Source organism: Phyllostomus discolor, chromosome 9 (assembly GCF_004126475.2).
Source record: "Phyllostomus discolor isolate MPI-MPIP mPhyDis1 chromosome 9, mPhyDis1.pri.v3, whole genome shotgun sequence".
Lineage (NCBI taxonomy): Eukaryota > Metazoa > Chordata > Mammalia > Chiroptera > Phyllostomidae > Phyllostomus > Phyllostomus discolor.
Genome location: NC_040911.2, coordinates 47,699,724 through 47,726,610, shown reverse-complemented (window position 1 = coordinate 47,726,610; position 26,887 = coordinate 47,699,724). Strand labels below are relative to the sequence as shown.

Sequence of the window (26,887 nt, the reverse complement as noted above, 5' to 3'; positions counted from 1 at the left end):
TGGTTAATAAGATTATACAGGTTTCAGGTATACATTAATACTTTGGTATTGTTGAGGCATTCTTAGAAAATTCATACATATTTTTCCCCCATATTTTTTCCTAAAAACTTTAAAGCTTGGTTATATTTTGGTTTTTATCTAGTATTCACTTTTGGGTGTTCTATGGAGATGGGTTTTTTTTTTGTCCACGTGGATAATCAAATTGACTGAAAGGCTCATCCTGTACCAGTAATTACCTATTTTCCCACATTTGCCTGCAGTCAACACCCAGGCTCTCCGCTTTCCCTGTCGTGCCAGCAATCTCTCCCCAGTGTGCACTGCCCTTTCTTATGATCTTGTCTGGTTTTCATATTGGGGTTGTATTAGCCTCTTAAAATAACATGGGGGAGCAGTCTTTCTCTCTTCTATTGGAATAATTTTTATGAGATTTGAATTGTTCATTCCTTGAATATTTAGTAGAACATACATATAAATACATTTGGGACTGGTGTTCTTCTGTGGGTTAATTTTTAACCATAATTCACTTTTAAAACAATTTTTTGTCTATTCAGAATTTGTTTCTTTTTGAATCAGTTTTGGAAAATCATATTTGTCAAGAAAACTGCCTAATGTATCTAAATTTTCAAATTTATTGTTAGTTATCCATATTGCCTATTATGATAAAAAGTCTGAGCCCTGGCTGGCATAGCTCAGTAGATTGAGCGCAGGCTGTGAACCAAATGTCGCAGGTTTGATTCCCAGTCAGGGCACATGCCTGGGTTGCAGGCCATGACCCCCAGCAACTGCACATTGATGTTTCTCTCTCTCTCTCTACCTCCCTCCCCTCCGTCTCTAAAAAAAAAAGTCTTTGCCCTATTCATAATATTGGTTGTTTTGATTTTCTTTCTCTTCTGATTGGCAGATGTTTGTTTACTTTATCAGTGTTTTCACAAAGCCTTTTGATTTTGTTGATTTTTATTATTTTTTGCTTGCTTTTTATTTAGTAATTTATGCTCTTCTGTTTATTTCCTCTTTTCCTTCTTTACTTGACTCTCTGTTCTTCATGTGTTTTCTTGAATTAGATGCTTAGTCTTCTAACAACAGCATCTAAGAACATATATATATCCTTTTAGGTACCACTTTATTTGCATCCTACAAGTTTACTACATGGCACTTTATGATTCGCAGTTCTAAATATTTTCTGATTTATGTTACAGTGCTTTACTTTGGCCCATTAGTTAGTGGAAGTGCTTTCTCACTCAGGTCTTAAGTGAAGATCAGTTTGCCTCCTTGTTATTTCCTTGTTCTGGTGCCCGCTGCCTTCCTATTTCTGCATTTGCTCCCCCATCCTGTCTGCCCTTTCTTTGCAGGCTTAGGTTTTATGTGGCAGCATCAGTTCTAATTTTTAGCACTCCACAGCTCCAAGACAGTATCTCCCATTGAACATCAACTCCGAATCCTCCCTCTTCCCAGCTCTTGGCAACCACTACTGTGTCCTCTGCTTCAATGAATCTGACTACTCTAGGTAACTCACATAGGTGGAATCATGCAGTATTTGTCCTTCTGTGGCTAGCTTTTTTCATTTAGTATAATGTCCTTCAGGTTCATCCATGTTGTTGTAAATGGCAAGATTTTCTTCTTTTTTAAGGCTGATTAAGAATCTTAAGAAACAACACCTTTATGTTTTTTGCCCCAATATGTCAATTCTAAGCTGAATTCTAGGCTGCCTTTGCTGAGGGTAAATCTTACAACATCAACTTCTCTAAGAAGTAATGGGTTTTTGAGTTGGGCAGAACCACGGAATTGACCCCACTATACAACAAAGGAAATGCCCTCTGTGCATTTTCTCATTGTTAAATTTCACTTTGGAAATAATCCTACAGCATGCCAGTCCCAGGATAAGAACCACTTAGTTTCCTGGTTAAACAAAAACAGCACTCATCAACAGTTGATTCCTTGGGGCAGATATGATCTCCATTTCGCAGGCTGGAAAGTGGAGGCGCAGGGAAGTAAAATCTAAGCAAGCAAGGCTGGAATTCTAACCTAAGGATTGAATCCAGTGCTGCACACCATTATTTCTAGGGTCCATTTTCCTGAATTAGGGAATGCAGTTATGTGTAATGTGGCACCCACTGAGTTTTGACACCTGACAAACAGCATTCATGCTTAGAGGTGTTTTTATTTGCTCAATATAGCCAGCTGACAATGGCTTTTAAATCTTGAATGCCTTTCCTGTCTGTTGCTATCGCAACAAATGAAAGCAATTCAGACAATGTTTACTGATAATTTATAAGCGAGTGCAGCAAGCAGTAGGAGGAGCTGTAGTAATTAATGTTTTCTGGAGTACACAAAATACTACTTCAAAAGCTTGCTCTTGCCTTGCTTCGTGTTACCAGCTAAGCAAAGAACAGACAGACACGCAGGTGTCTTACTTACCCTCCCCACTTCCACAAGGTTGGTCACCATTACTATGCTTGCGGTGTTTTCATGCCACACCATCCTCCAGAAGTCATAGATGGTCTCTTGCATTGGTCCTAGAGCAAAACAGAACAGAGACTTTTTTTCCTTTGCAAATTTGCAACTGGAAAATGTCGGCTTGCAAACAAATCCCATGCAGTTCTCTCAATTTTATAGATGGACTTACCTCTCCTTTCTAGTGTTGATGCAACAGGGTACTCTTTCTGAAAGAGCTCCTGCAGAATTACTGAATTTTTCGCTTATAGTTGAATTTTCTCATGTTATCAAACATATCTGCATTTGAGCTCTTTCTACCCCTTTTAAACTACTGCCATTAAAGAAAGTTACTTTTTTCCTCATTTAGCTATTTACTTCCATAATACACGAGAGTGAAATTTTAAAACATGGAAAACATTTCTCTTCCTGCTAACAACTGGCAGATATCCTAGGGAAATGGTATGCATATGAATGAAATAAGCCTCTATAGGTAAAATGTCCTTTTCTTGTTTGTAATATTTTTTATTCTGTCAATCCAGGTTTTGGGGAGCCTGACTTTCTAAAGTGAGAGAGAAGTTAGAGTTTTAAGCAGTTGTGCTTCCTGTCACTGAACATGATCAGCATCTCTTTTCTTAGCTGTTGGAAAACCTGAAAATTAAAAACTCCTTCTAGTGGACTTGGATAAAAAAAGTGAGAAAATATGTATTATGAAATACCTATGCTATATATACTAGCAAGTATAGAAAGCTAAATTTAAAATTTCTTTTAACCCATATTTTAGAAAACACCAAAATTCTATTTGATGGTCACAAACATTTGGGGGCTTAAATGCACAATGTAAATCTTTATAAGAAAAGCAGAAATGCAAGGAAATGAGAGGAATCCACTTCCAGGCATGGTGGGTCACATGCTACATGTGGCATCAGAGAAATATCCAGGCACAGGCTGGGACTAGGACCCATTACGCTGTAGCATCTTGACATTACAGGCTCCTGGATTTGGAACTCAATATTTAAATTTGAGATTTGCCTCTGCCTTTTTAACTGACTGCATGATTTTGGCAAGTCACTTAGCCACTATGAACTTTAGGTCTCCGTCTTTATCTACAGACTGATTTCAATAACACTTGTCAGGATTATTTTGAGAATTCATGGACTTAATTCACACTCAAGAATTTTATAAATAGAAAAGCACTAGAACTAAAACCAAGGTGCATTGAAAGATATTTATTAATGGTCATTCCTTAGCTGAGGCTTGGATATTAGGCAACAGTGGCACAGTTAAGGGGTCTCTTCAGTTACCTTCCATTTCTCTTGACCAATTGTCAATTGGTTCTTATGTAATTTCTTTCTTCTTCCTCACTGTCAAAGCCTCCTTTCTTTCCACAATACAAAACTCTATCATTCCTCCTTGTGCTTCTGGCTACGCACTCTTACCCTGCCCAAACTGACTCTACTTCCTGATATTGCTGTGTCTACTCCCTGTATGGAACCTTACGTACCACTTCCCAGGCAGCTGCACCTGCCATTTCTGCCCTGTTCCCTTGGCACGTGTATGCCATTCTCCTGATGTATATAGGCTGAAGATTTCCGTGACTTAAATCTAAGGTCACAGAGGAGACAAGTAAATAATGGACCCATCAATCACTACATTTCTAGTTTGAAGAGAGGTACATCTATTGTGTACTTAACAGCTTGTTAGTTATTCATGATATAAAATGTCCCAAGTCCATCTTTGTGCAGATAGTCTTCCCAGTGTGACCCATGAAATAAAGGAGTGGCTCAGATACTTTCTGACCCCTTCATTAGATACATGGGCCAATGCCACCTACTCTGAAACTTCCAGGAATAGTTTTGATGACAATGGCTACAGTGGATGCATCAGATGTTCCAGTATCATGGATGATGGTGTTGTGCTGTCAGGAAGAAAAGCTATGTCTCCCATCAATGCCCAACAGGAGTCTTCCCAGAGACATTCTAGGATATAGGGCCCAGAGTGCCCTGTAAGTGCAATTCACTTGCTCTTTCTTGGGTTTAGACTCCCTTGTGATTACTTTCAAGTTTCCCCTGGAGGGGAACATGGCTGTTGTTACTGCAGTTTTCTTATGGCACACCTGGCCCATAGTAGGAGCTCCATGAACAAATGAATGAATGGATATGTTTGTGTGCATATACCTAAACTGTATTATTTTTTATTAGAATGTTACACTAAATATATTTAAGAGTTAAATAATAGTATTAGTATATAATATTTGCATGGTTCCCTTTCTTGACTTATACTTCAGAAATTATCTGTAGAAGCTTAAAAGCACATCACCTTTATTCCTTTCCAACCCTTAAGAGGGGAGGAGGGTATCTTCTGTAAGATCTAAGTGTCCCTGCCCCGAGGCTTTGCCTCCCAACTTAACTCAGTCCATTCCCTTAGGTCCCCAGAGTGCCATCCTAGCCTCCCAGTAACTGTTCTCTGCTGGGGGCAGTGGATCTCAATCCTGGCTGTATATGACAATGACTGTGGAGCTTTTGAGAAATTCTGATGTCCTAATCCAAGAGACTCTAATTTAGTTGGCCTGGGTGTGCTTTCATATCTCCCCTGGTGGAGAACCGCAGATCTGCAGCATTAGGGCATGTGACTCCACCTTCTGACTCAACCACCTGGAGGTCTCCCGGGAGGTGTAATTGTGGAACACCAAGGATTTGTTTGTTTTGAATCTACTGAATAGCCAAACCCTAATACGAGGTCTTTGAATTTAGGAATCCCATTTCTTTCTGAATTAGAAGGAATTTCACTCCTAAAATGTCATCTAGGAACACAGCCGTATCACCTCGCTATTGGGCTGAGCATCAGGTAAGGTGATACAGCTTTTTTTTTTTTTTTTTTTAATATTTACAAAGCTAAATTTGAGTTAGCTTTAAAATAAAGGCTATTTATAAGCATTAGTGGCTCCTATAAGTGAAGGCATACACCATAGTCTTGATGATTTTTACCCACTGATCTGGACTAAAAATAATGATTAGGCTAGAAAAATGAATTAGGTTCTTTTCAATGCTAAAGTTAAGCACAGGTATCCAGAAAAACTACAATAGCTCAGGGTTAAAATCTGACAATGAATTCAAACACAAAGCTTATTCTTTTTTTTTCAAAGATTTTATTTATTTATTTTTAGAGAGGGAAGGGAGGGAGAAAGAGAGAGAGAGAGAAACATCAATGTGCGGTTGCTGGGGGTCATGGCCTGCAACCCAGGCATGTGCCCAGACTGGGAATCGAATCTGCAACACTTTGGTTTACAGTGTGCGCTCAATCCACTGAGCTACGCCAGCCTGGGCACAAAGCTTACTCTAAATTGATCCCAGAAAGGCAAGATAAGTGCCAGGAAAGGGGTCCCCCTATCCCCTGGTGCAGTTTGGCCTTTTTCTTCCCTGTCTCTCCTCTCCTTCACCCGTGGGGCCTGGCGCGCTGTCAACCTGTGAGAGGGCCCCCTTCTCCACACACAGGGCCTCACCCTGACCGGCCACCGTGGCACTTCAGCAACAAAACTCCTCAGGCTTGGGCCTGATTTCTTTTCTCTTTGACATATTTCACATTATTTCCTGAGATCTGAATAAATTATATGTCAGAGATACATGTCTTCTGGCATCAAAAAGCACAATGCAGGTTGAGCAGGCAGACTTGACTGACATCAAGGCTGCTGCATTTGATTTTAGCAACTCCCAGTGGGTCAGTTTGTGAGACTGGCCATGGGAGCCAACACAAGTCTGCTGTCGCATGCCTGGCACACAAGGTGGTTCCTGCCTGCACCCTGCACCCATACCCTTGTGGGGCTGAGACTGGGGAGGCAGACCACGAGAGGGTCAGCTCTCCTCTGCCCCAATGTCCGTCTCCTAGGGCTGATGTGGCAGGCGCCCTCACCATGAGGAGAACAATCGATAGAGAGATCACAGGGGACTGCTCACAGAAAACAGACAACTAAACTCCCAAGACAAGGAATCCAAAACAGCAGGCAAAGGACTGAATGATCTCCCTCCCCCCAGGTGTGAACAGCTGTCATCCGCAGCCCCAGTATTTGATTTCTGCAGTTTCGGGCTGGCTGGGAGCCGCCACAATTGCTATGCCTGTGCATTTACAGATGTTTGCACAGTAGGCAGGAAGGTTATTCTCAGCAGTCATTCCCCTATGGGACGGAAGCATTTCAAAGGTAAGGTCTTGAAATTTCAATAGTATCAGGCCAGTAATACATTCCATTTCCTTCACAATAGTTGGCACACACAGACCTCTGCTGAGAAGGAAATGTGTGGAGCGGCGGTTCTCACCGCCACCAAGGCCTGAAGGAACAACAGCAGAAAAGGGCAGACAGAACCAGAGCACAATAAAGAAAAATTTAAAGGAATGAAAAGCATAAGTGAGAGATATTCAAGGATGGGCTCTATTGTGTAAGATGAATTCTCTAGTTCATGAGGAATGACAGGTATTAAAAATTGTAATTTCAAACCTTGAACAGTTGACTTGTACCCCTTCTTTTCACATTCTGGTTTCTATGCAGTATGTTTTGTGTGTTAACTAGAGCCTCAGGGAAGTCAAGGTCCTTTAAGCTCACAGTGGCATATTAGAGATTTTTTAAAGGCAAGAAAGATAGCACAGATATGAACTGGTATTCAATCATAAATAGAATAGTTCCTAATTCCATTTGTGCACTTATTATTTACCAGATTCTGTTTGAAGCTCTTTCAATTTAAACACTATAGTGTTACGTAATAGGTGCTATTGTTTCCCCTATTTACTGAAAGAAAAGTCAGGGAAGTTATCCAAGGTCACAGGGCTGGTGAGCACGGAGCAGGGTCCTGAGGTCTGACCCCAGTGTCACCCTGCTTCTGTACTTGACAGGCCTGTAAGTACAGTCATGTTCCCAGCGAGGATAAAATAAAAGAAAACCCATGTTAACCACTGAAAACAACCTCCTTAAAGGTGTTTTAGGATCATGACAGTTCCTTCCTTTAAACCTGTCAAGGTCCCACAGCTACAGAATGAAATGCACCTTCATGACCACAGCTGGCTCCCCGGTCCCCTCCTCTGCCCACTCTGCAGCCTCTCCACTCATCCAGAACACCGCGTGTTGAGCTGCCTCCAGAGGCCTAGCCCAAGCCACATAATCTCCTGCATTCCAGACGAGCCTCACAACCTGCCAGAGCTCATCTCTGAAAAACATTATTTTGCCACTTAAAGGTCTTCCAAGGGGTCCCCACTGCTCATAGAGTAAAACCGCTTTCTTCACAAAGGCAAATGTGGCTCCACATGCTCTGTGCCTGGATTGGGTCTCCAGTCTTGGCTGTACCGTCCCATGGGCCACCCCTCCCTGGCCACTTTCCTGAGACCTCCTCCTACTTATGCTTCGGTTCAAGCCCACATGTCCTGCTGGTCTCAGCTCTGCAGACTAAACACCACTCCCTCAGGCAAGTTTTCCAAGACCCAAGTAGTGACCCCTGTTTCTTCATAACATCTGATGCCTGTGTGTTTTTAATGCATGTTATCCTCGGTGGCCTATGAATGTGGATTTGTCCATCCGGTCACACAATTTCCCTGTGCCCTCTGGTCTCACACCTACCTGACTTTGCTCATTCAAATTCCCTTCTTTGGGCAGCAGGAATTCGAGTGTGCAGCCCATATTTACAGGTAAGCACTTAGCCTGCTCTGTGCCAGGATTCTGTGATGTATGGTGAGGGATACAAAGGTGAGTAATAGGAAAATAGTCCCTACTCTCAAGAAGCTTGTAGTTGTATAAAGTAGAGATAGTAAAGGACATAACACACTCATATAAAGTGCAGTAAGATAAACCTCTTAGGACACTTGAACTTCAAACTGAGACATGCACACCTCTGGAGACACATGGAGATTTTCCAAGAAGTATGAATAGTTTTAAAAGTTTTCATTTCCAGATATGTCTACATAGATTCTGCCAAAATGGACCTCCCTGAGGAGCCCCCATGTACAGTGATCTTGCACTTGACAAAACCCATCTCAAATATTAACATGGGATATGACCCAGGTGAAAAGAACCCACAATTCTGAAACTAAGAAATGGGCTGAAATGTTGACTCCAGAAACTCAGAGCTCCCTGCATTTTCTGTTGAAACATATTTCTGTTAAGGGTAAAACCTGGGTGTTAGGAATGCGGTATTTGGTTCAGGATGGGATGCTCTGAATTCAGAACACTCAAAGTGGTGTAGGCTGGTAATGCTTCTGCTTTTAAATGGAATTGGAATTTTTTGCAGGATGCCAAATTTTATTGGATGAAACCCAGGGACATGGTTTCACGTATTTTATTTCATGCTTGATATACTTTAATCTGTAAGGTAGTTAAAATACATTTATCAAATGTTATAAAATATTTATTCTAAATATATCCATCCTCATTTTATCTCAGAAACATTTAGTATAGTCTATCTCCTATTAACAAATAAACTTATATAAAAATATGATAAAAATTTTAGATAGCAACTTAAAAGTTTCAGTACATAATTTTTCAAGCTTCTTTTGGGGATACACAAGCAAAACCTTTTGAAGAACACTGTCAGTAAGCAAGGTTTGAGTACACCTATGGTGGTCAGAGTCAGGGAGAGACTGTGTTTTGCTGGTGAGGAGGCAGGAGGAAAAGCATTGTTGAGGATGGATACGTGCAATGGGCTCCAACGAGTGGATCTGACTGACAGGTAGGAATGAGGGTGAGAGGTGGGTTGGCAGGTCCTCCAGGCAGAATATCCAGCAGGAGTGACTCAGTGCTACCTGAGAAGGGAAGGGGACACACGTGGAGCCATCTTGTGAGAAAACGTGACATTTAAAAAAATTGTGGGTTTGTATTTTATGAGTAGAAGAACATGATTAAGAACACAGCTAGGAAGAAATCTTTTTGACTGAAAGCTTGGGCAAGTCAGAGGAAGAAGGCAGAGGAAGAAGCATTTGGTAGTTTTCACAGGTGTGGGCTCATGTTTTACAGGTGTGCTGAGGTGTCTGCAGCCACAGGAAGGAAGGAAGGAAGGAAGGAAGGAAGGAAGGAAGGAAGGAAGGAAGGAAGGAAGGACAGACGGGAGGAGGAGAAGAAGGAAAGGAGGGAGGGAAGGAGGCAAGGGAGAGGGAACTGGGCCTAGTATGCAGGAACGCTGAGCCCAGCTATCAAAAGGCCAAGTCAGAAGGAGACTGGGCTCTCCTGTAGGATGCAGATAGATGTCAGTCTCCACAGTGGAAGGATCTACTCTAGCCATTGAACAAAAACTCCTAAGAAATAGAAATATGTTGAAAATGACAGTAAAGTGACCATGCTTTATATTGATTGAGAGGTAAAAGTTTTAAATATTTTACTCCAGATATATTTAAAAATGTTAAAATAGCCTATTCTGAGGATGGCTCCCCAGGCATCCAAATGGCCAGTGGAGACCAGCAGTGAAAATGTCCAGGCTGAGATGTCAGGAATCCCAACTGCAGTGGCTGTGGGCACCCGAGTAGTGGGTCTGTTTGAGAGGACCAGGCAGCCTGGGGGTAGGCACTGGGCAGGGTGACAGGTCCCAGCTGGCCTCACACAGATGGCACATCCAAGACTCCCCAAGGACAGGGATGAGGTTTAGGTGGGTCATGGACAGGCTCATACTGAGTCTGACTGGGTAAGGAGCTGCCCTTGGCAGGCAGTTTTGAATGAAACCAAGCAGGATTCTTGCTGTCCCTAGTGCAAAACTGCTGCTTTATCAGCCAAGGCTCTGGGCTGGAAAGTAAGCGGGGCCCTAGAGGAGGAGTAACAAGGATGGTGGACAAATAAGGCACAATGTTGGTAAGTCCTACAGGCCAGATGTGTTTTACGTGTATGGCCTCATTTACTCACCACTGTGTACATTTCCATCTTCAGATGAGAAAGGCTTAGGAGACTAAGAAACTTTAATGCTGGGATTCCAACCCAGATGCCTTTTTAAATTTCAGAATGACCTGAACAGACTGGGGGCCTTGTTTGTGCACATTGGTCCTCTAACACCAGATGTGACTGACTAGTCCTGTGAGTGGGGGGCATGACTGTACGCTGTGGGGTACACTCTGAGTGCCGAAGTGCAGAGGGAAGGGGCCGTAACCCTGGGGGTAAAGTAGCTGTGGAAAACTTCAAAGCCCTTGCGATGGGCACTGGCCTGCCTTGGGCTTGGTCAGGTCCTTTGGTATCCAGTTCACTCCATCAGCACTGAAGACCACTGAAGGTAGAATATGGATGTGGAAAAAGATGAGCCTAAGATTTATGAGTTTATTTTAAAGTTCTTGCTCATAAATAAAAATGACCTGGTGTATTTGATCTATTATTGTTGCTGTTGCTGCTGGCGATAATCTAGAACGAGTATTATGAAGTCAGTTACTCAGTATTCAGAGCATTAGATGTCTCTTCAGTGGTTTCTGAATAAGTTTTTATTAAAAAACTTTATGTGATTTATCAATATGATGCTTCCATAACACCTACGTCTATAATTTCACATTAAGTGGCTTTTCATTTTTGCAGGAGTGAAATCTACAAGGTAAAATAATGCCACCTTGCTTTACGGACTGAATCTGCCTGTGTGTCACAAAAGTGATAATGGTGACACAGAAAACAGTTGGCTTCTGCATTAATAATCCTTAACAACACATACTTGATAGGAGTGTCTGCTCTCCCCTGAGGCTACTGATGTTAAAGTCATGGAATTTTTATGAATAATTTTTGGTTTCAGCTGCAGAAAAAGAAAAAACCCAAGTTGAGACTACTGGGTATAGATGATGTGATTTGTTCATTTTCCTGAATTGCTAAGAATATCCCCCACTTTCCCCATTAAAGAAACAATAAAAATCAACTAATGAGTTAGATGCAAACACTGAGAATTGTTCTATGATGGAAAAAACTGTACTTAATACTAGGAATACTGTATTTAACCTAAATTCAGAAATATAACAGGCAACGTGTTAAAACAGCATTTTTCAAGAGCTGCTCTCACGTGAAGCACCCTCCACATCCGGACTTCCTGGGTTAGAAACGTTCACCAGTCCACTGGAATTTTAATTTAGTGACAGTAAAATAGGAGAGAATAGGCAATGGAGATGTAATAAAATACACCGTTTTAGAAGCAGTGTCAAAACGTGACTTAAATAATAATGTAAATAGTGTTTTCAGTTAATAAATTTCAGTGGTTCCCACACTGAATGATACCTCTATTCTTACGCTGGAGTCAGTTTTGCACTGCATGAGCCTTCTCCCTTCACCTGGCTTGCTCTGGTGAGCAGCTCCTTGATGATTACCCTGTTTCGTCTAAATTGGCTCACAGTAGTGTGCTCTTCTTATAATCTAAAACTAGGCATACACTTTCTGCTCTGTCCATGAATAGCATTTCCTCTCAAACACATAATCTGTGTGCTGATGTATACATTTCACTCATATAATTTCCTAAAATCCCCCTTTCAGGCTAAAATAAAAAGTGTCAATGTTAACTGCAAATATTCATGGCCTTCTCTAGGTAATAAGTTATACGGACTGTTGGTTTCCAGGTGCATTAAAGAACATATGAAATGCTGACTGGACATCAAAAGGTCATGTCAGTTTTAGTTAAAAGAAAACTGGGGCCCTGGCTATCGGAGCTCAGTGGATTGAGCTTGGGCTGCGAACCAAAGCATTGCAGGTTCGATTCCCAGTCAGGGCACATGCCTGGGTTGTAGGCCATGGCCCCCAGCAACCGCACATTGATGTTTCTCTCTCTCTTTCTCCCTCCCTTCCTTCTCTAAAAATAAATAAATAAAATCTTAAAAAAAATAAAGCAGAAGTGATGCATGCTATACATCCTTAAAAAAAAAAAAAAAGAAAATTGGTATAAACCAAACACTAATGGACAGGGTGTATACAAATTCTAAAACAGCTTCAACAAACAAGTGTTGATGAAGATTTAGAGAAAATGAACTCTAGTACACTCTTGGTAAGAATGCAGACTGGTGCAGCCACTGTGGAAAGCAGTATGGAGTTACCTAAAAAAAATTGAAAATAGATCTGCCTTATGACCCAGTGATTCCACTTCTGGGAATATATTTAAAGAAATCAGAAACACGAATTCACTGCAGCATTATTCACAATAGCCAAGATTTGGAAGCAGCCCAAATGTCCATCAGTAGATGAGTGGATAAAAAAGTGTGGTACATTTACACAGTGGAATACTATCTGGCCGTAAAAAAGAAGAAGTCTTACCCATTTCGACAGCATGGCTAGACCTGGAGAGCATTATGCTAAGGGAAATAAGCCAGTCAGAGAAAGACAAGTACCATATGATTTCACTCATATGTAGAATCTAATGAACAAAATAAAATAACAAAGTAGAAACAGATTCAGAAAAAGAGCAGACTGACAGCTGTCAGAGGGGAGGCAGTTGTGGGGCTGGGTGAGAAAGATAAAGGGATTAAGCACAAAAAGAAAACCCCTCATAGACAACAGTATTGTGATTATCAGAGGGAAAGAGGGTTGGGGGAGGTTTAAGAGGGTATGGGGGAATAAATGGTTATGGAAGGAGACTTGATTTGGGGTGGTGAACACCATATAATATACACATGATATATTATAGAATGTACACTTGAAACTTGTATAATTTTACTAATCAATGTAACTCTAATAAATCCAATAAAAAAATAGCTCAGAAAACCACTTTCTATAGTATGTCATAACTCTTCATCCATTATATCTTTTTTTGTTAATCATCTGATTTTCATCTTATTCACTTAAAATAATTATGAAATACTTAAAAACAAAAAATAAAGGCTAATATAATAGGTATTATTTAATATGTCTTAATAAAGAAAAATTTAATCAGTAGCCATTTTCTTCCTAGGAAATACAAGAAACTTAGTATCTTTCAATTCTAATCTTCACTTTTCCAATTTTCATATCCATACTGTCTAGTATCTTAGTTCTAATGTGAGTCCATCTTATCTTGATTCTTTTCTGTTATAAATTTTATATACCTTCATAGTTTTGATTATGGTTTTTCTTTTTTAATTTTTAATTCTTTAACTTTAAATAATTTTTAATTTTTAATTACAGTTAACTACATAGTTAATTACATATAACTAACATTATATGTTAGTTTCAGACATACAACCCAGTGATCAGACATTACATAACATACTAAGTGTTCATCCTGATAAATCTCACACCCATCTGATACCATACACAGTTATTAGAATATTATTGACTATATTTCCTAAACTTTACTTTATATCCAAATGACTATTCTGTAACTACCAATCTGTACTTCTTATTTCTTCACCTCTTTGTCCCGTACCCCTGACCCTCCTCTCACCTGGCAAAATATTCTCTGTATCTATGAGTCTGTTTTCTGTTCTGCTTGTTCATTTGTTTTTTAGATTCAATTGCTGATAGGTATGTATTTATTGCCATTTTGTTATTTATATTTCTGACCTTCTCCTTCTTCTTTTTCTTCAAGACCCTTTAACATTTCATATAATACTGATGTGGTAGTGATGAACTCCTTTAGCTTCTTCTTTCCTGGGAAGCTCTTTATCTGTCCTTTGGTTCTAAATACCAGTAATAGCTTTCCTGGGTAGTGTAGTTTTGGCTGTAGGTTCTTGGTTTTCATCACTTTTAATATTTGGTGCCAATACCTTCTGGCCTATAAGTTTCTGTTGAGAAATCAGCTGACAGTCTTATGGGAGCTCCTTTGTAGGTCACTGCTTTTCTCTTGCTGCTTTTAAGATTTTGTCTTTGTCTTTAACCTCCGGCATTTTAATTATGATGTGTCTTGGTGTGGGCCTCTCTGGGTTCAGCTTGTTTGGGACTCTCTGCAAGTCCTAAATATGCATGTTCATTTCCTTCACCAAGTTAGGGGAGTTTTCTGTCATTTTTTTCACACACATTTTTAATAACTTGATTTCTCTCTTCTCCTTCTGGCATCATCATAATGTAAACATTGGTATGCTTGAGGCTGTCCCAGAGGCTCCTTACACTATCCTCATTTTTTTTGTATTCTTTTTTCCTTTTTGTTCAGATTGGGTGTTTTCTGCTTCCTTTTCTTCCAAATCTTGACTTGATCCTCTGCTTCATCTACTCCTCTGTTGATTCCCTGTGATGTGCCCTTCATTTCAGCCAGTGTATTCTTCATTTCTGACTGGGCTCTTTTATGTTTTCTATCTCCGTTTTTATGTTTCCTATCTCTTTGTTGAAGTTCTCACCAAGTTCATCTACTCTTCCCCTAAGTTTATTGAGCATCCTTAAGACCAGTGTTTTGAATTCTGAATTTAGGAGATTTGTTGTCTCCATTTTGTTTAGTTATTTTTCTGAAGTTTTGTTGTTCTTTCATTTGGGACATGTTTCTTTGTCTCCTCATTTTGGCAGCCTCCCTGTGTTTGTTCCTATGTATTAGGTAGAGCTGCTACATCTGCTGGGCTTGGTAAAGCAGCCCTATGTAGTAGGTGTCCTGTAGGGTCCAACAGCAGAGTCTTTACAACCACCCAAGCTGCACACTTGATGTGTGCCCTCCATATGGGCTGTGTACGCCCTCTACTTGTAGTTGAACCTTGACTGTTTTTGGCACATCAATGGGAGGGATTTACCCCCAGGCCAATTAGCTGCAAGGACTGGCTTTGACCATCATGGTGGACCATTTGTTCAGGATACAGCCCCCCAGAGCAGAACTTAATTCAGCAGAGCTCTGGTGTGTTCTGTCCCTTGGGTGTGTCCCTTGTGGAGGTGATTCAATGTGCTAAGTTTCTTCAATGTGGTCTAAAGCTCTCCACCAGATATACTGGCTCTGGGGTCTTCTGGGAGGTGCAGGCTAAGGTTGGTTGCCATCTGTTCCCTCTTTGGGGACATCTGACATGAGCTACAAAGTGATCTGCAGACGGCTGCTACTTGTGTTGGCTTTGGAGGTGCCCAGGAGAGGCCAAGTTATGAAGCAAGTCTGGCTGCCACTAGTGCTGGGCCTGGGGCCACTTAGTGAGAGTTATGTGGCATGCCAAAGTCAGATGTTGTTTGAGAGATTTTAGGAAGTCTAAAGCATGATCCTAGACAGGCTGTCTGTATGGAGAAACCACCAGAAATGTCTTGGGTTGGGCCCACAAATTGGGGAGCCTCATGGAATCACCAGGGCTGGGCCTATTCAGGTTGACAGAGTCTCAAATATGGTGCTCACCTGCTGGCTCTATAGGGGGAGGCTCAGAAAAGAAATAATGGCCTCTGCCAGCACTTCCATCTTGGAGAAAGCTGCCCTCCAGCTCTTGCTCTGATGCCGTACCACTCAGTTCCTCCCTGTATGTCCCTGGTGCCCCAGCACTGGAACTCAGAGCAAGTGAGTTATGATGACTTCTTTTCCTGCAATTGGAACCCTAAGCCTGAGGTCTGATGTGAGAACAGGACTCCTTGCTCCTCAGGGAGGATGTCTATAGCCAAGATATCCCTCCTGATTTTTAGGCTCCACATGTGGGCATGGGACTAGCTCATTCCATCTCTACCTCTCCTGCCAGACTCGATGTGGCTTCTTCTTTATAACCTTATGTAAGTTCAGCTAGACTTCAGGGAGTTCTGAATAATGGTTGTACTTTAGTTTAGTTTTAATTTTGATGTAGTTGTGGGAGGGTTTACTTATGCTTTGACTGGAATCTTGTGGTTTTTCTTAATTTACTTTTTCTAGAATAAAGTTCATGCACTTCTATACCATTCTTAATTATGTCTCAAATCACAGCAAAAATGGATAAAGAAGCACATTAAAAAAATAAACTGAAAATAAAATGATCCAAGTATTCCGAGTGCTTTCTTACTTTCCCATACCTGGAGTTTTAAGATCTTTAAACAAGGAAATAAATGAAAATAGTGGCTTTGAGACATAAATTTGTCAAAATATTGTTATAACTTTTCTTTTTCTTAAACAGAAGTAACATGTGTTAAAATTAATTCAATTAAGCATTTCAAAATAAAGACCTACCCTTATCAAAATAAAAGATTACTCTTGGGAGACTTAAAGTATTTCTTATACACAAACAGATACATATTCCTAACCATTTAGATACACTTGCGTATTAATAAAATCCCAAATAAAAAATTTTAAAAAGTCATTTAAAGGATAACTTTGGTTGCTATCACACCACATATGCCATATGATGACTTAAATCACAATCATGGGTTTTGTTAAAAAAACACAACATATTTTTATCTACAAAAACACAGGCATACAGACTCAAAACTGTTTCTTGAAAGTGATGAAAATATTCTAAGTGTTAAGAAAACTTAGAAAAAAGTCTTCCTATTTGTAAAATAGAAGTAGAATAAGATCAGTCTGATTGTATTGCTAGAAGATTTGTTTCGGAAATTTGTTAATAAATTATTGATTATAATTCTTAATATACTTTTTACTTTCCCTTGTGTGCGTACTGAGGCTTTGGGTGTGGATCAAGGCAGGGGGGTCATCTGAAAATATTTGAAGCCATGGGCATGATTACTCACAGTGTAGTGTATACATTTTATCACCCACATGTAAATACTTCACTGGGTATCTATTTTTTAAGGACATAACCATGATGTTGTTATATCACTTTATAAAGAATAATAATTGTTTGAAATCATTGTACACCCATCAATTATTATACTGTTGTCTTTTTCCTAAGCTGACATGCACTGATTGGGGGACATCTGTATTTTCTGGGACTCCATTGTGTGAAACTGATCTCAGAAGTGGTCTGTATGAATTTCTTTCAAGTCACATGCACTCTATCTACTACCTCCTTGGTACAGATCATGATCAGCAACTTTTAGGCATCTGGTCAACCACTAGCCAAGCAGAAGACCGTGCCTGCCTAAGCAGCCTCGCCCAACACAAATTAGTTGCAGAAAAAGGCCAAGAGCAAACATCTTTCTCTTTACTTCCCTCTCTGCTCCCTCTCTTTCCCATAAAATAATTTCTCAGCCCCGTTTAGTTCTCCAGTGGTTTCTTAGCCTTCCAAAGTTCCTCTCTAAAATATCCTTGTGTGATTCTTATAAATTGATTACCAAGCCTCTTGAAAAGGACCTGTCTGGTCAGTGGTATTAAGCTGTTTCCATTTATGTGTAATCCAACTTTGTGCATTAGGAAAGCTCCAGACACATGCAAAGGCTGGTGTCCTGGGCTGCTATCATAGGTGCTCGATTTCTACAAGACTCTCAAAACTGAAGGAAAATATGCTTCTCCCAGTTTATAATATAGTTTATTGTCTTTCTAACCTATGTTTGATTTTTGTTGAAAAGTTTAGAACAATGATGACAATCTTTGTACTTTGGAGAAAGATGAAGTTTGTTGATAAAAACACAGTGGTTCCCTTTGATACTCCTTCTGGAAGGAAGCATTAGCCTGTGTAGAATGTATTAGCTTTTATGAAAGCCATAAGTATATACTATACTTAGGTTAAAGCCTGAACTGCCTATGTACTTTTGAAAGATGGGCCTTTTTTTTCCTTTCCAGCCCCTTCTTGCTTCCAAGATTTCTTTTGAGAAATCAACTGATAGTCTTATGGGAACTCCTTTGGGGTAACTCTCTCCTTTTGTCTTGCTGCTTTTAGGATTCTCTCCTTATCTTTAATCTTGGGTAATGTAATTATGATATGCCTTGGTATGTGTTTCCTTGGGTCCAACTTTTTTGGGACTCTCTGGGTTTCCTGGACTTCCTGGAACTCTATTTCCTTTGCCAGATTGGGGAAGTTCTCCTTCATTATTTGTTCAAATAAGTTTTCAATTTCTTGCTCTTCCTCTTCTTCTTCAGGTATCCCTATGATTTGGATGTTTGAATGTTTAAAGTTGTCCCAGAGGTTCCTAAGCCTCTTCTCATTTTTTGAATTCTTGTTTCTTCATTCTGTTTTGGTGGAATGTTTATTTCTTCCTTCTGCTCCAGATCATTGATTTGAATCCCAGTTTCCTTCCCTTCATTGTTGGTACCCTGTACATTTTCCTTTATTTCACTCTACATAGCCTTCACTTTTTCCTCTAGTTTGTGACCATACTCAACCAGTGTTTTGAACTGTGCATCTGCTGGTTAGCCATCTCTTTGTCATTTACTTGTGTTTTTTCTGGAGCTTTGATCTTTTATTTCATTTGGTCATTTTATTTTGTCATGGCATGCCTGATGAAGTAGTAAGGGGTGGAGCCTTAGGTGTTCACCAGGGCAGGGCAACCCACCTTGCTGTGTTGTGGCACTGTATGTGGGGGAGGGGTCCAAGAGGGAACAGTACCTCTTGATCTTCTCTCTGCCAGCTTTCAGTTACTCCCACTGCTATCCACAAGCAAATTGGGCCCTTCTGGCACTGATTCCTGGGTGAGTGGACTTGTGTATGTTCTAGAACTCTGTGGGTATCTCCAATGAACTCTTCTGTGAGGCTGGGTGTTTCTCCTGCCACCTGAACCCTCACATATTTTTTCAGTCAGAGGTTTGTAGGCTTTATTTCCCCATTCTAGAACTTCAGGTTGCGCAGTCTGTCTCGCCCCCCAGTTGTTTCTCCTGGTTTATCTGCACTGAAATATGGGACCAGAGAGATGGGCCTTTTGGAACCCATATAACCATAATGATAATAAAAATATAGCTAATATTTATTGAGAGGGTATTCAGAGCTGGTATATGAGCCTAGCCAGTCTAACTCTAGAGTGTACATTCCAATTAACCACACTGCTTTATTGCTTCTTGGAGGGAAAATATCTTATTGTAGTTACTGACATAAAACATGTTTGTATATGGAAGGAAATTTTAGGGCCAAGTTTCAAAGAGTTTATTGTGACCATGTTGCATAAGCAAAGAAATATTTGTATATAAAAAACAATTATGGGGTGACTGACTCCTAGCAGGACTTGAAACTGAATGTCCCAAAGCATTTCTGGAAACACCATCTATCTACAAGAACCATTATGTGGATTGCATTCTTTTTGGACTATACTCAGCCCTCCCTGGCAGTTAATAAACATTTCCTCCTAGCAGTGGTACCACTGTGAACAGCAATGCAAAAGCTGCTATTATGCTTGACATGGAAAGCAGAATAATAAAGGCAGATAAATCAGACTGAGTTAGATATTAGGCCTCTGAAGAGAAATCCATACATAGAAAACAATGAAAGGGTTAGTAGGCGGTGTGTGGCAACAATCTGCTGTATGATGCAGACATAGAGACATTACTACCACAGGGACCTTTGGTACTCGATCCCTGAGACGGGTTATACAGCAATATTGCATGAAGAGCTAGGAAGAGGCACACACGAAAGTGTTTGTAGCTTCAGAAGGGAGGAACATGACAGATGTTCACACCACAAGAGCCTCCTGCTGGCTGGGTCACATAGCATTTATCAGGCCTGTCTCCAAAGAAAACCCTTATAAACCCATCCTGTGTACTTGTTGATGCTGTAAAGAGGGGAACAGAGACAAAGCAACCAAGGAGAAAAAAAGTGGCAGCCTTCAGAGTGGAGGGGTTTGCTTACCCAAAGGATCTGGTTGCCTTCTGTCAAGGAAAAGGAAAACGAAGGGAAAAGCCTATATTCACATGCCTTGGGGGCCATTGTCAGAGAAATAGAAGCTTTCAGTAATCTTCATCTTCTTTAATTAAGATTTTCTCACTATACAAGTGGGATTGCTTTTATTTAACAAAAGAGAGAATAAATCTAATAAATGAATAAAATAGAGATATGTTGACTCCCTAGATACAGCTCAGTGCATGCAACCTCCAATTTTAAATAGCAGTGAGGGGCATTACATCAGGAAACTTTCGGAAACATCCTTTTGAGTGAGAAGGCAAGAAACAGAAGTAACTGCCTTGAAAACTTGTTCAAAACTGTGTCCACATGTCTTGAGATATGGGAAGAGTGGTTCTAGGTCTCATTAGGTTTCACTTTCTCACTTGCTAAATAGGGTAGGGATGGGGAGAGAAATGGCCTAAAGTAATTCCCAAATATGGTATTGAAGCAAAATCACATATTAATAAGAGCTGGGCCAAGAGCCTAGCAAGTGCCATTGTTCCCTCTCTGACCCCTCTCTCACATACAGTGCCACAACACAGCAAGTTGGGTTGCCCTGCCATGGCAAATACCTAAGGCTCTACCCTTTGCAATGTAACAAGTGTGCTGAAACAAAAGATATGGCCCAAATGAAAGAACAGATCAAGGCTCCAAAAATCGAACTAAGCAATGAAGAGATAGCCAACTTATCAGATGCAGAGTTCAAAACACTGATAATCAGGATGCTCACAGAAATGGGTACGTATAGTCACAAACTAGAGGAAAAAGCGAAGGCTATATAAAGTGAAATAAAGGAAAATGTACAGGGAACCAACAGTGAAGGGAAGGAAACTGGGATTCAAATCAATGATCTGGAGCAGAAGGAAGAAATAAACATTCAACCAGAACAGAATGAAGAAACAAGAATTCAAAAAAAAATGAGGAAAGGCTCAGGAACCTCTGGGACAACTTTAAACATTCAAACATTCAAAAATCCTATGATTTGGGATACCTGATTCAAACATCAGGTATCCCAAATCATAGGGATACCTGAAGAAGAAGAGGAAGAGCAAGAAATTGAAAACTTATTTGAACAAATAATGAAGGAGAACTTCCCCGATCTGGCAAAGGAAATAGAGTTCCAGGCAGTCCAGGAAACCCAGAGAGTCCCAAAAAAGTTGGACCCAAGGAAGCACACACCAAGGCATATCATAATTACATTACCCAAGATTAAAGATAAGGAGAGAATCCTAAAAGCAGCAAGACAAAAGGAGAGAGTTACCCCAAAGGAGTTCCCATAAGACTATCAGCTGATTTCTCAAAAGAAATCTTGGAAGCAAGAAGGGGCTGGAAAGAGGTATTTGAAGTCATGAAAGGCAAGGACTTACATCCAAGATTACTCTATCCAGAAAAACTATCATTTAGACTGGAAGGACAGATAGAGTGCTTCCCAGATAAGGTCAAGTTAAAGGAGTTCATCATCACCAAGCCTTTAGTGTATGAAATGTTAAAGGGACATATTGAACAAAAAGAAGAAGATTAAAAATATGGACAGTAAAATGACAACAAACTCACAACTATTAACGACCAAACATGAAAATAAAACAAACTAAGCAAACAACTAGAACAAGAACAGAATCACAGAAATGGAGATCACCTGGAGGGTTATCAGTGGGGAGGAGGAGAATGGGGGAAAAGGTACAGGGAATAAGCATAATTGGTAACCACAAAATAGATAGGGGGAGGCTAAGAATTGTATAGGAAATGGAGATGCCAAAGAACTTATATGTACAATCCATGGACATGAAGGAAGAGGAGGTGATGCTGGTGGGAGAGGGGATGCAGGGTGGAGGGGAATGAAGGGGAGAAAGAAATAGGACAACTGAAATAGCATAATCAATAAAATACATTTAAAAGAAAGAGAGCTGGTTGTTCACATAGGCACCAGCACTGTGTAATTCATGAAGTCACTGCTGTATTCCCAGCCCTGTACTGAGCCAGTCACTTGGTAGGTGCCTAGAAATGTTTGATTAATTTTGGATGAACTAGGCCTAAAAGAAATGGCTTGCTTTGCAAGGGTCTGATGCAGGAGGCATGGGAAGCCAGCACCAGGGAAACTACATGGGTACTTAGCTACATCTCTATCCTTTCAAAGGGCTGAACCTGGAAGAAAGAAAGATGTGACCTATATTTCCTCGCTCTTTAACAAAGGGCCCCCAAGGACACCAGAAACATGATGTTTCTCCTAAGTTGAACACTGCATACACTGTATTAAAATATAAATGTTAGTCCATACAGCTTACAAATACTTTTGTCTACATGACTCATTTGAACTTACATGAATGAAGATCACTTAAATCAATTTGTGCTTTGAATTTCAACTGTTTCAATTACAAAAGAGAAGAGTTGGGCTTTTGATTTTTGAAGTTTCTACCAGCACAAAAAGATTTTATACTTTTCTACTTCAAATGAGAACCACCTCTAAAATACTCTTAAAGATGTAAAAAGTATTTGTTTTAAGACAGTCTACAACCATGTAACTGCTTAACAGCAGGGCATTGTTCGTCTTCAAATTATTCTGCATTAGGTTAGCTCCCAGGACTCCGTGGACACGCATTCCTGCTACGGTGTCTATTACAACATGGGTGGATGTTACTAATGTCATCTTTTTTTGGTTTCATCTTTTGATTTGCAACCTGACTTTAAACATTCTCACTACTAATAAGCAAGTTTGTTAAGAACACAGGGATGAGAGATGTCTATGATATGACCTTTTAGCAAATCGGCCAGTATCTTTTAAATTTAATTTGGTAAAAAGCAACTATTCTTTGAAAAGAAGTTTATAGATAAGCTGTTGATTGCAATTGTTCATTTTTCCTTGGAAAAATAGAGATGGAGAGTGAAGTGTGGGCTGGCCCTGCAGGGAGATCTTGGCCCTGTAATTTGGAATACTTAAGACTCATGAGGGTCACTCTTTACCTATGTATAAATCATACTCCCTCACAGCCTCCCTGTTTAAATTTGGACTCTAGAGAATACTCTACAAGTCAATACTTTTAAATCAATCTCAAATAGGATTGAGTAAGTAAATCCAAACATTCTCTACCACTCCTGACAATGTGGGGACAACTTAGCCAAGAAGAGCGAGTTCAGCTGACACAGAATTTGTACTTTCGGAGCGAGCTGCACTGGAGCTGGGAGGAGTAAAAACAAAAGGTATTTATGGAAGGCTTAGCTTTTGATTTAAAACATTTTTTCTTTCAATTCTACTGAGATATAATTTCAAGTGTTCACCCCTATTTGGAGACCAGAATGCAGGAGACAAAAGCTTCTTTATAGAATGTGGAGAACTTGCAGAGATGCTCTGAGGAGTCTTGGCTAGAGGCATGACTTGCTGAGGAAAGTTGTGTCTTATTCTAAGCACTGTTATTTATTGCTTCAGAGGCCTGAAGGGAATTTTGTGCTTCAAAAATATAAACCATATTTATCTTTCTGAAAATCCTCATTAAAAATGTTCATACCACAGAGATTATGTGGAAGAAGTGTGGAAGAAAAACAGATGAACAGCAAACAGAAGGAAATCACTGTAGGAAAGTTTCAACTCTTGTGTGGAGTTGAGGTTCTGGAGGTATTTCCACTATAAATATTCACTCTCTGCATTTTTATTAGCTTCCTATAAAAGTTTGCTCCTAGGTGAACATCTCTGGAGGAAATTTCTTTTAGGTTTTTCTTTTGCAGATTATCATTATGAACACATAGCACTGCGTATATGAGGTGTGTATGGGGTTAGGGTTTATGCGCAAAGAGGTTGGCCAGTATGGAGATAAGCATTTAATTTAACAAGATGGAGTATCTTCAAAAACAATGCCTTGATTTACTGACTTGTCTAAAGAAAAGGTGTTAGTAAGAATAGGAGATGATTAACTCTTAATTTAGAAAAGAAATAGTCACAGGCACTTGAGATAACAATCCTCAAATTCACCCAGGTAAGTAGATGCTTTGTTGGGCCAACATGAGATATTTTTTTTTGCCTAGTTGGACTACTCTATTGCTTAATTGGTGTCTGGCACACAGTAACTCACGATTCATTCATTCATTTGCTCTCTAATTCTTGTGTTCTCAGGGAGCATTTGCTCCTAGCTAGCTATCTACCAGGCAGTTGGTAGCTACTGGTTGAATCAATGGATGAGCTCTGGTGTTCTTCTGATGTCAGGTTATGAGGTTATGCTGCTGAGGACAGTTCTCCCTGATGGACAGTGACATTTCTCATTGTAAATAACCATCTCATATCTGGTTTTCTATATAGTTCCTGTGGTCTATGTCAGCGTGACTTGAAGTCCTGAAACATGACACTGAGTATCCAGAGGCTCTGAGCATCACAGTTGTAATTTTCACTGTACATTGTTAAAATTCACACGTTTTACTCTTCTTGAGTATAGGTGCTTCAGCACCCACTTCATTTCTTTTGTCTGAACTGTGCTAACTTGACAGAGTTGGCTGCTGGACTGGAATTCTAAACTTAGCCTTGATCTCTCCAAATAGGGTCTCATTTTGTCACCATTACATTAGCTCTGTGCAGCACCCTTGTGGAGCCCTGGACTAGTGGGTGCCCACACAGGTGCTCGGATGCCTGTGTAAGAACAAGGAGACTCTGGGTGCTTAGTGTCATGTTTGGGGACATCTAAGACAATTGTAATTAAGAGGCATTTTCAGATATGACTATATCATTGAAGATTTGCCTTTTTCAAGAAGCATCATAACTTAGAAAGAAGGGGTTGCACCCTAGATTTCATGTTACCAAAGATTAACCATGTGATTTTTGAGGGGTGTGCTTTGCAAAGCCCGTGAAAGAGGCAGCATGCAACACATGGACAGCAATGCAAGCCCGAGCCTCTTCTTTAGGGCAAGAACCACACGTTCTCATGCATTATGAGAGTCGCCGTCCGTACGCTGCAGGCACGCAGATACACATCACTGCTGTTTTCAACCCTTGTTTCTCTCCTCAGGGGTCTCAATTCCTCTATTTATGAAATAAGAGGAGTAAATACCAAAACAGTCAGAGGATAGAAAATACATTAATCTGGTTATAGCACCAAGCCTAGTACATAATAGGCACATACTATTTACTGAATGAATAGACAAATAAAAATGCTGAGTTCAGAAAGAAAAGTGTTATATCAGCCCAAATTACTAATATGGAAAGAAAATATATATGTCACTTTTTATTAAATGAGAAGGAAGCTCACTTAAAAATCAACATTTGGGGCACTATATTTAATATTAGAAAACATATTTTAGTCATATGTAACCTAGATTATTGAATAAAATAAAACCTACAACTGGCCTACTGCTATTATTGTTGTCTGAATTATTCATTTCTATCCCAGATTTTTCTGTGTTTACTCTCTATTATGTTTGTTAGTTTTCTGTCCAAGATAATTCCATGCTAATTAATCTACTTAAAGCACTGTTTTCACCACTATGTGGCTTAGAAACAGCCTTTCTCTCTCCCTGCCTTTCTGACTTTCTTTAAATAACACCCCTTATTCAAAGCCTTTGAACAAGTGTCCTCACTTTACCCCTCAGTCCTCTGTTCTCAGCCCCTCTAACACAGGGGTTTTAACTGGGGTGTAGAGTTTTCTAGGCTGGGCTTTATTAAGTCTGTAAATGCCTGAATACCTATGTAAAAGATGTATGTGTGCATGTGAATTTCTTGAGAGAAGATCCATTTCAAGAAGTGATTAAGAAGACTCAAAATCCCACAGAGGTGAAGACCTTTCCCACCTCATACCCTCTGCAGGGGAGCGTGATCCTCCCCACCTTGGCAGTCCTCCCACTGGCCCGGCCTCTGACCAGGGAGCCCATGCTTCAAGGCTGGCTGAAGACATGCCCTGATTTCCTCACCTCCACCCCCCAGCCCCATGCCTTCTACCTCTTCCTCGCCTCCTGGAAATCCCAGCCAAGTGCTGGGTCTCCGCCACCTGACTGGGATGTGTTCTCCAGATTTCATGGGGCATGGCTGCTCCCCCTGAAGGAATTATAGGCAAGTTTCTCTGGCAGGATCTTCCAATATTTCTTTGTGCTCAATCCACAGATGAACTTGGAAGTGAGGAAGAGGGACTCGGTGCAGGGCAGGCCATGCTCATCACAGACTTACACACAACCTGTCCTTCCACAATGACATTTCATCATCTTTTTTGAGTTCTCTAAAGAGGAAGTCAGTTTAAAAGATGAAACTAAGCAATAATAAAAAGAACACTTTTCCAGGGCCGCCTCGTTTGCACACCATGTGGCTGGCAGGTGTTCTCCCGAGTCATTCTGGATGAGTGGTTCTAATTGTGTGTCTCCAGTTCGGGGCCCACACAGTCCCTGTGGGGTGTCTGGGTATCTTGCCATTGTGAAATAGGGTAAATTCTGGGCAATCCTACCGACCTGGGTACTCACTTGCCCTTCCCTGTGAACCATGCTTTTGAAATCCCAGCTCTGCCCTGGCTCTGAGAGTGGACATGGAGTAACAGACATGCTTTCTCTCCTTTGATCCCTACTACACCAAATGATAAATCTTGAATGTTACAGTTGTATTAATGGCTGGCTAGGCAGATGTGATGAAGTGAATACTGGGTCATCAATGTATTAGCTGGCAGATGGAACACAATTAAATGGAAGGGAGACAGGAAGAAAAAGCCACAGATCTGGCTTCAATGTAGTACCTTCAATTTGCAGAAACATTACCATCATTATCAAAGATAAAATCAATTCCTGGTAGAAAAATCAATAAAGTTGAGGGAAGAGGAGAGATTGAATAGATAAATTCATGACATGCCCTCTGTACTGAAGGAACTTGGTGAAAATCTATGTATTTCGAGGTCTTGGGAATATAAGTGGCTGTCAATAAATTGGACCGTTCATATAGTATGGGTTTCTGCTATGAATAGATTTTAAAGAATTATATGAGTGCAAAACAAAGGGAGAAGAAAGC

At 40.3% G+C, this 26,887-nt stretch overlaps 1 protein-coding gene across 6 annotated transcripts in view; it reads right to left on the bottom strand.

The window, feature by feature from the left end:
- Positions 1 to 26,887, bottom strand: part of PTPRM (protein tyrosine phosphatase receptor type M) — an 801,251-nt gene that overhangs the window by 55,680 nt on the left and 718,684 nt on the right. For all 6 annotated transcript variants that reach the window (XM_036009302.1, XM_036009304.1, XM_036009303.1 and 3 more), the window contains one exon: positions 2,416 to 2,513. In XM_036009302.1, coding sequence (XP_035865195.1) covers positions 2,416 to 2,513 — 98 coding nt within the window. The remainder of the gene's footprint in view (positions 1 to 2,415; positions 2,514 to 26,887) is intronic.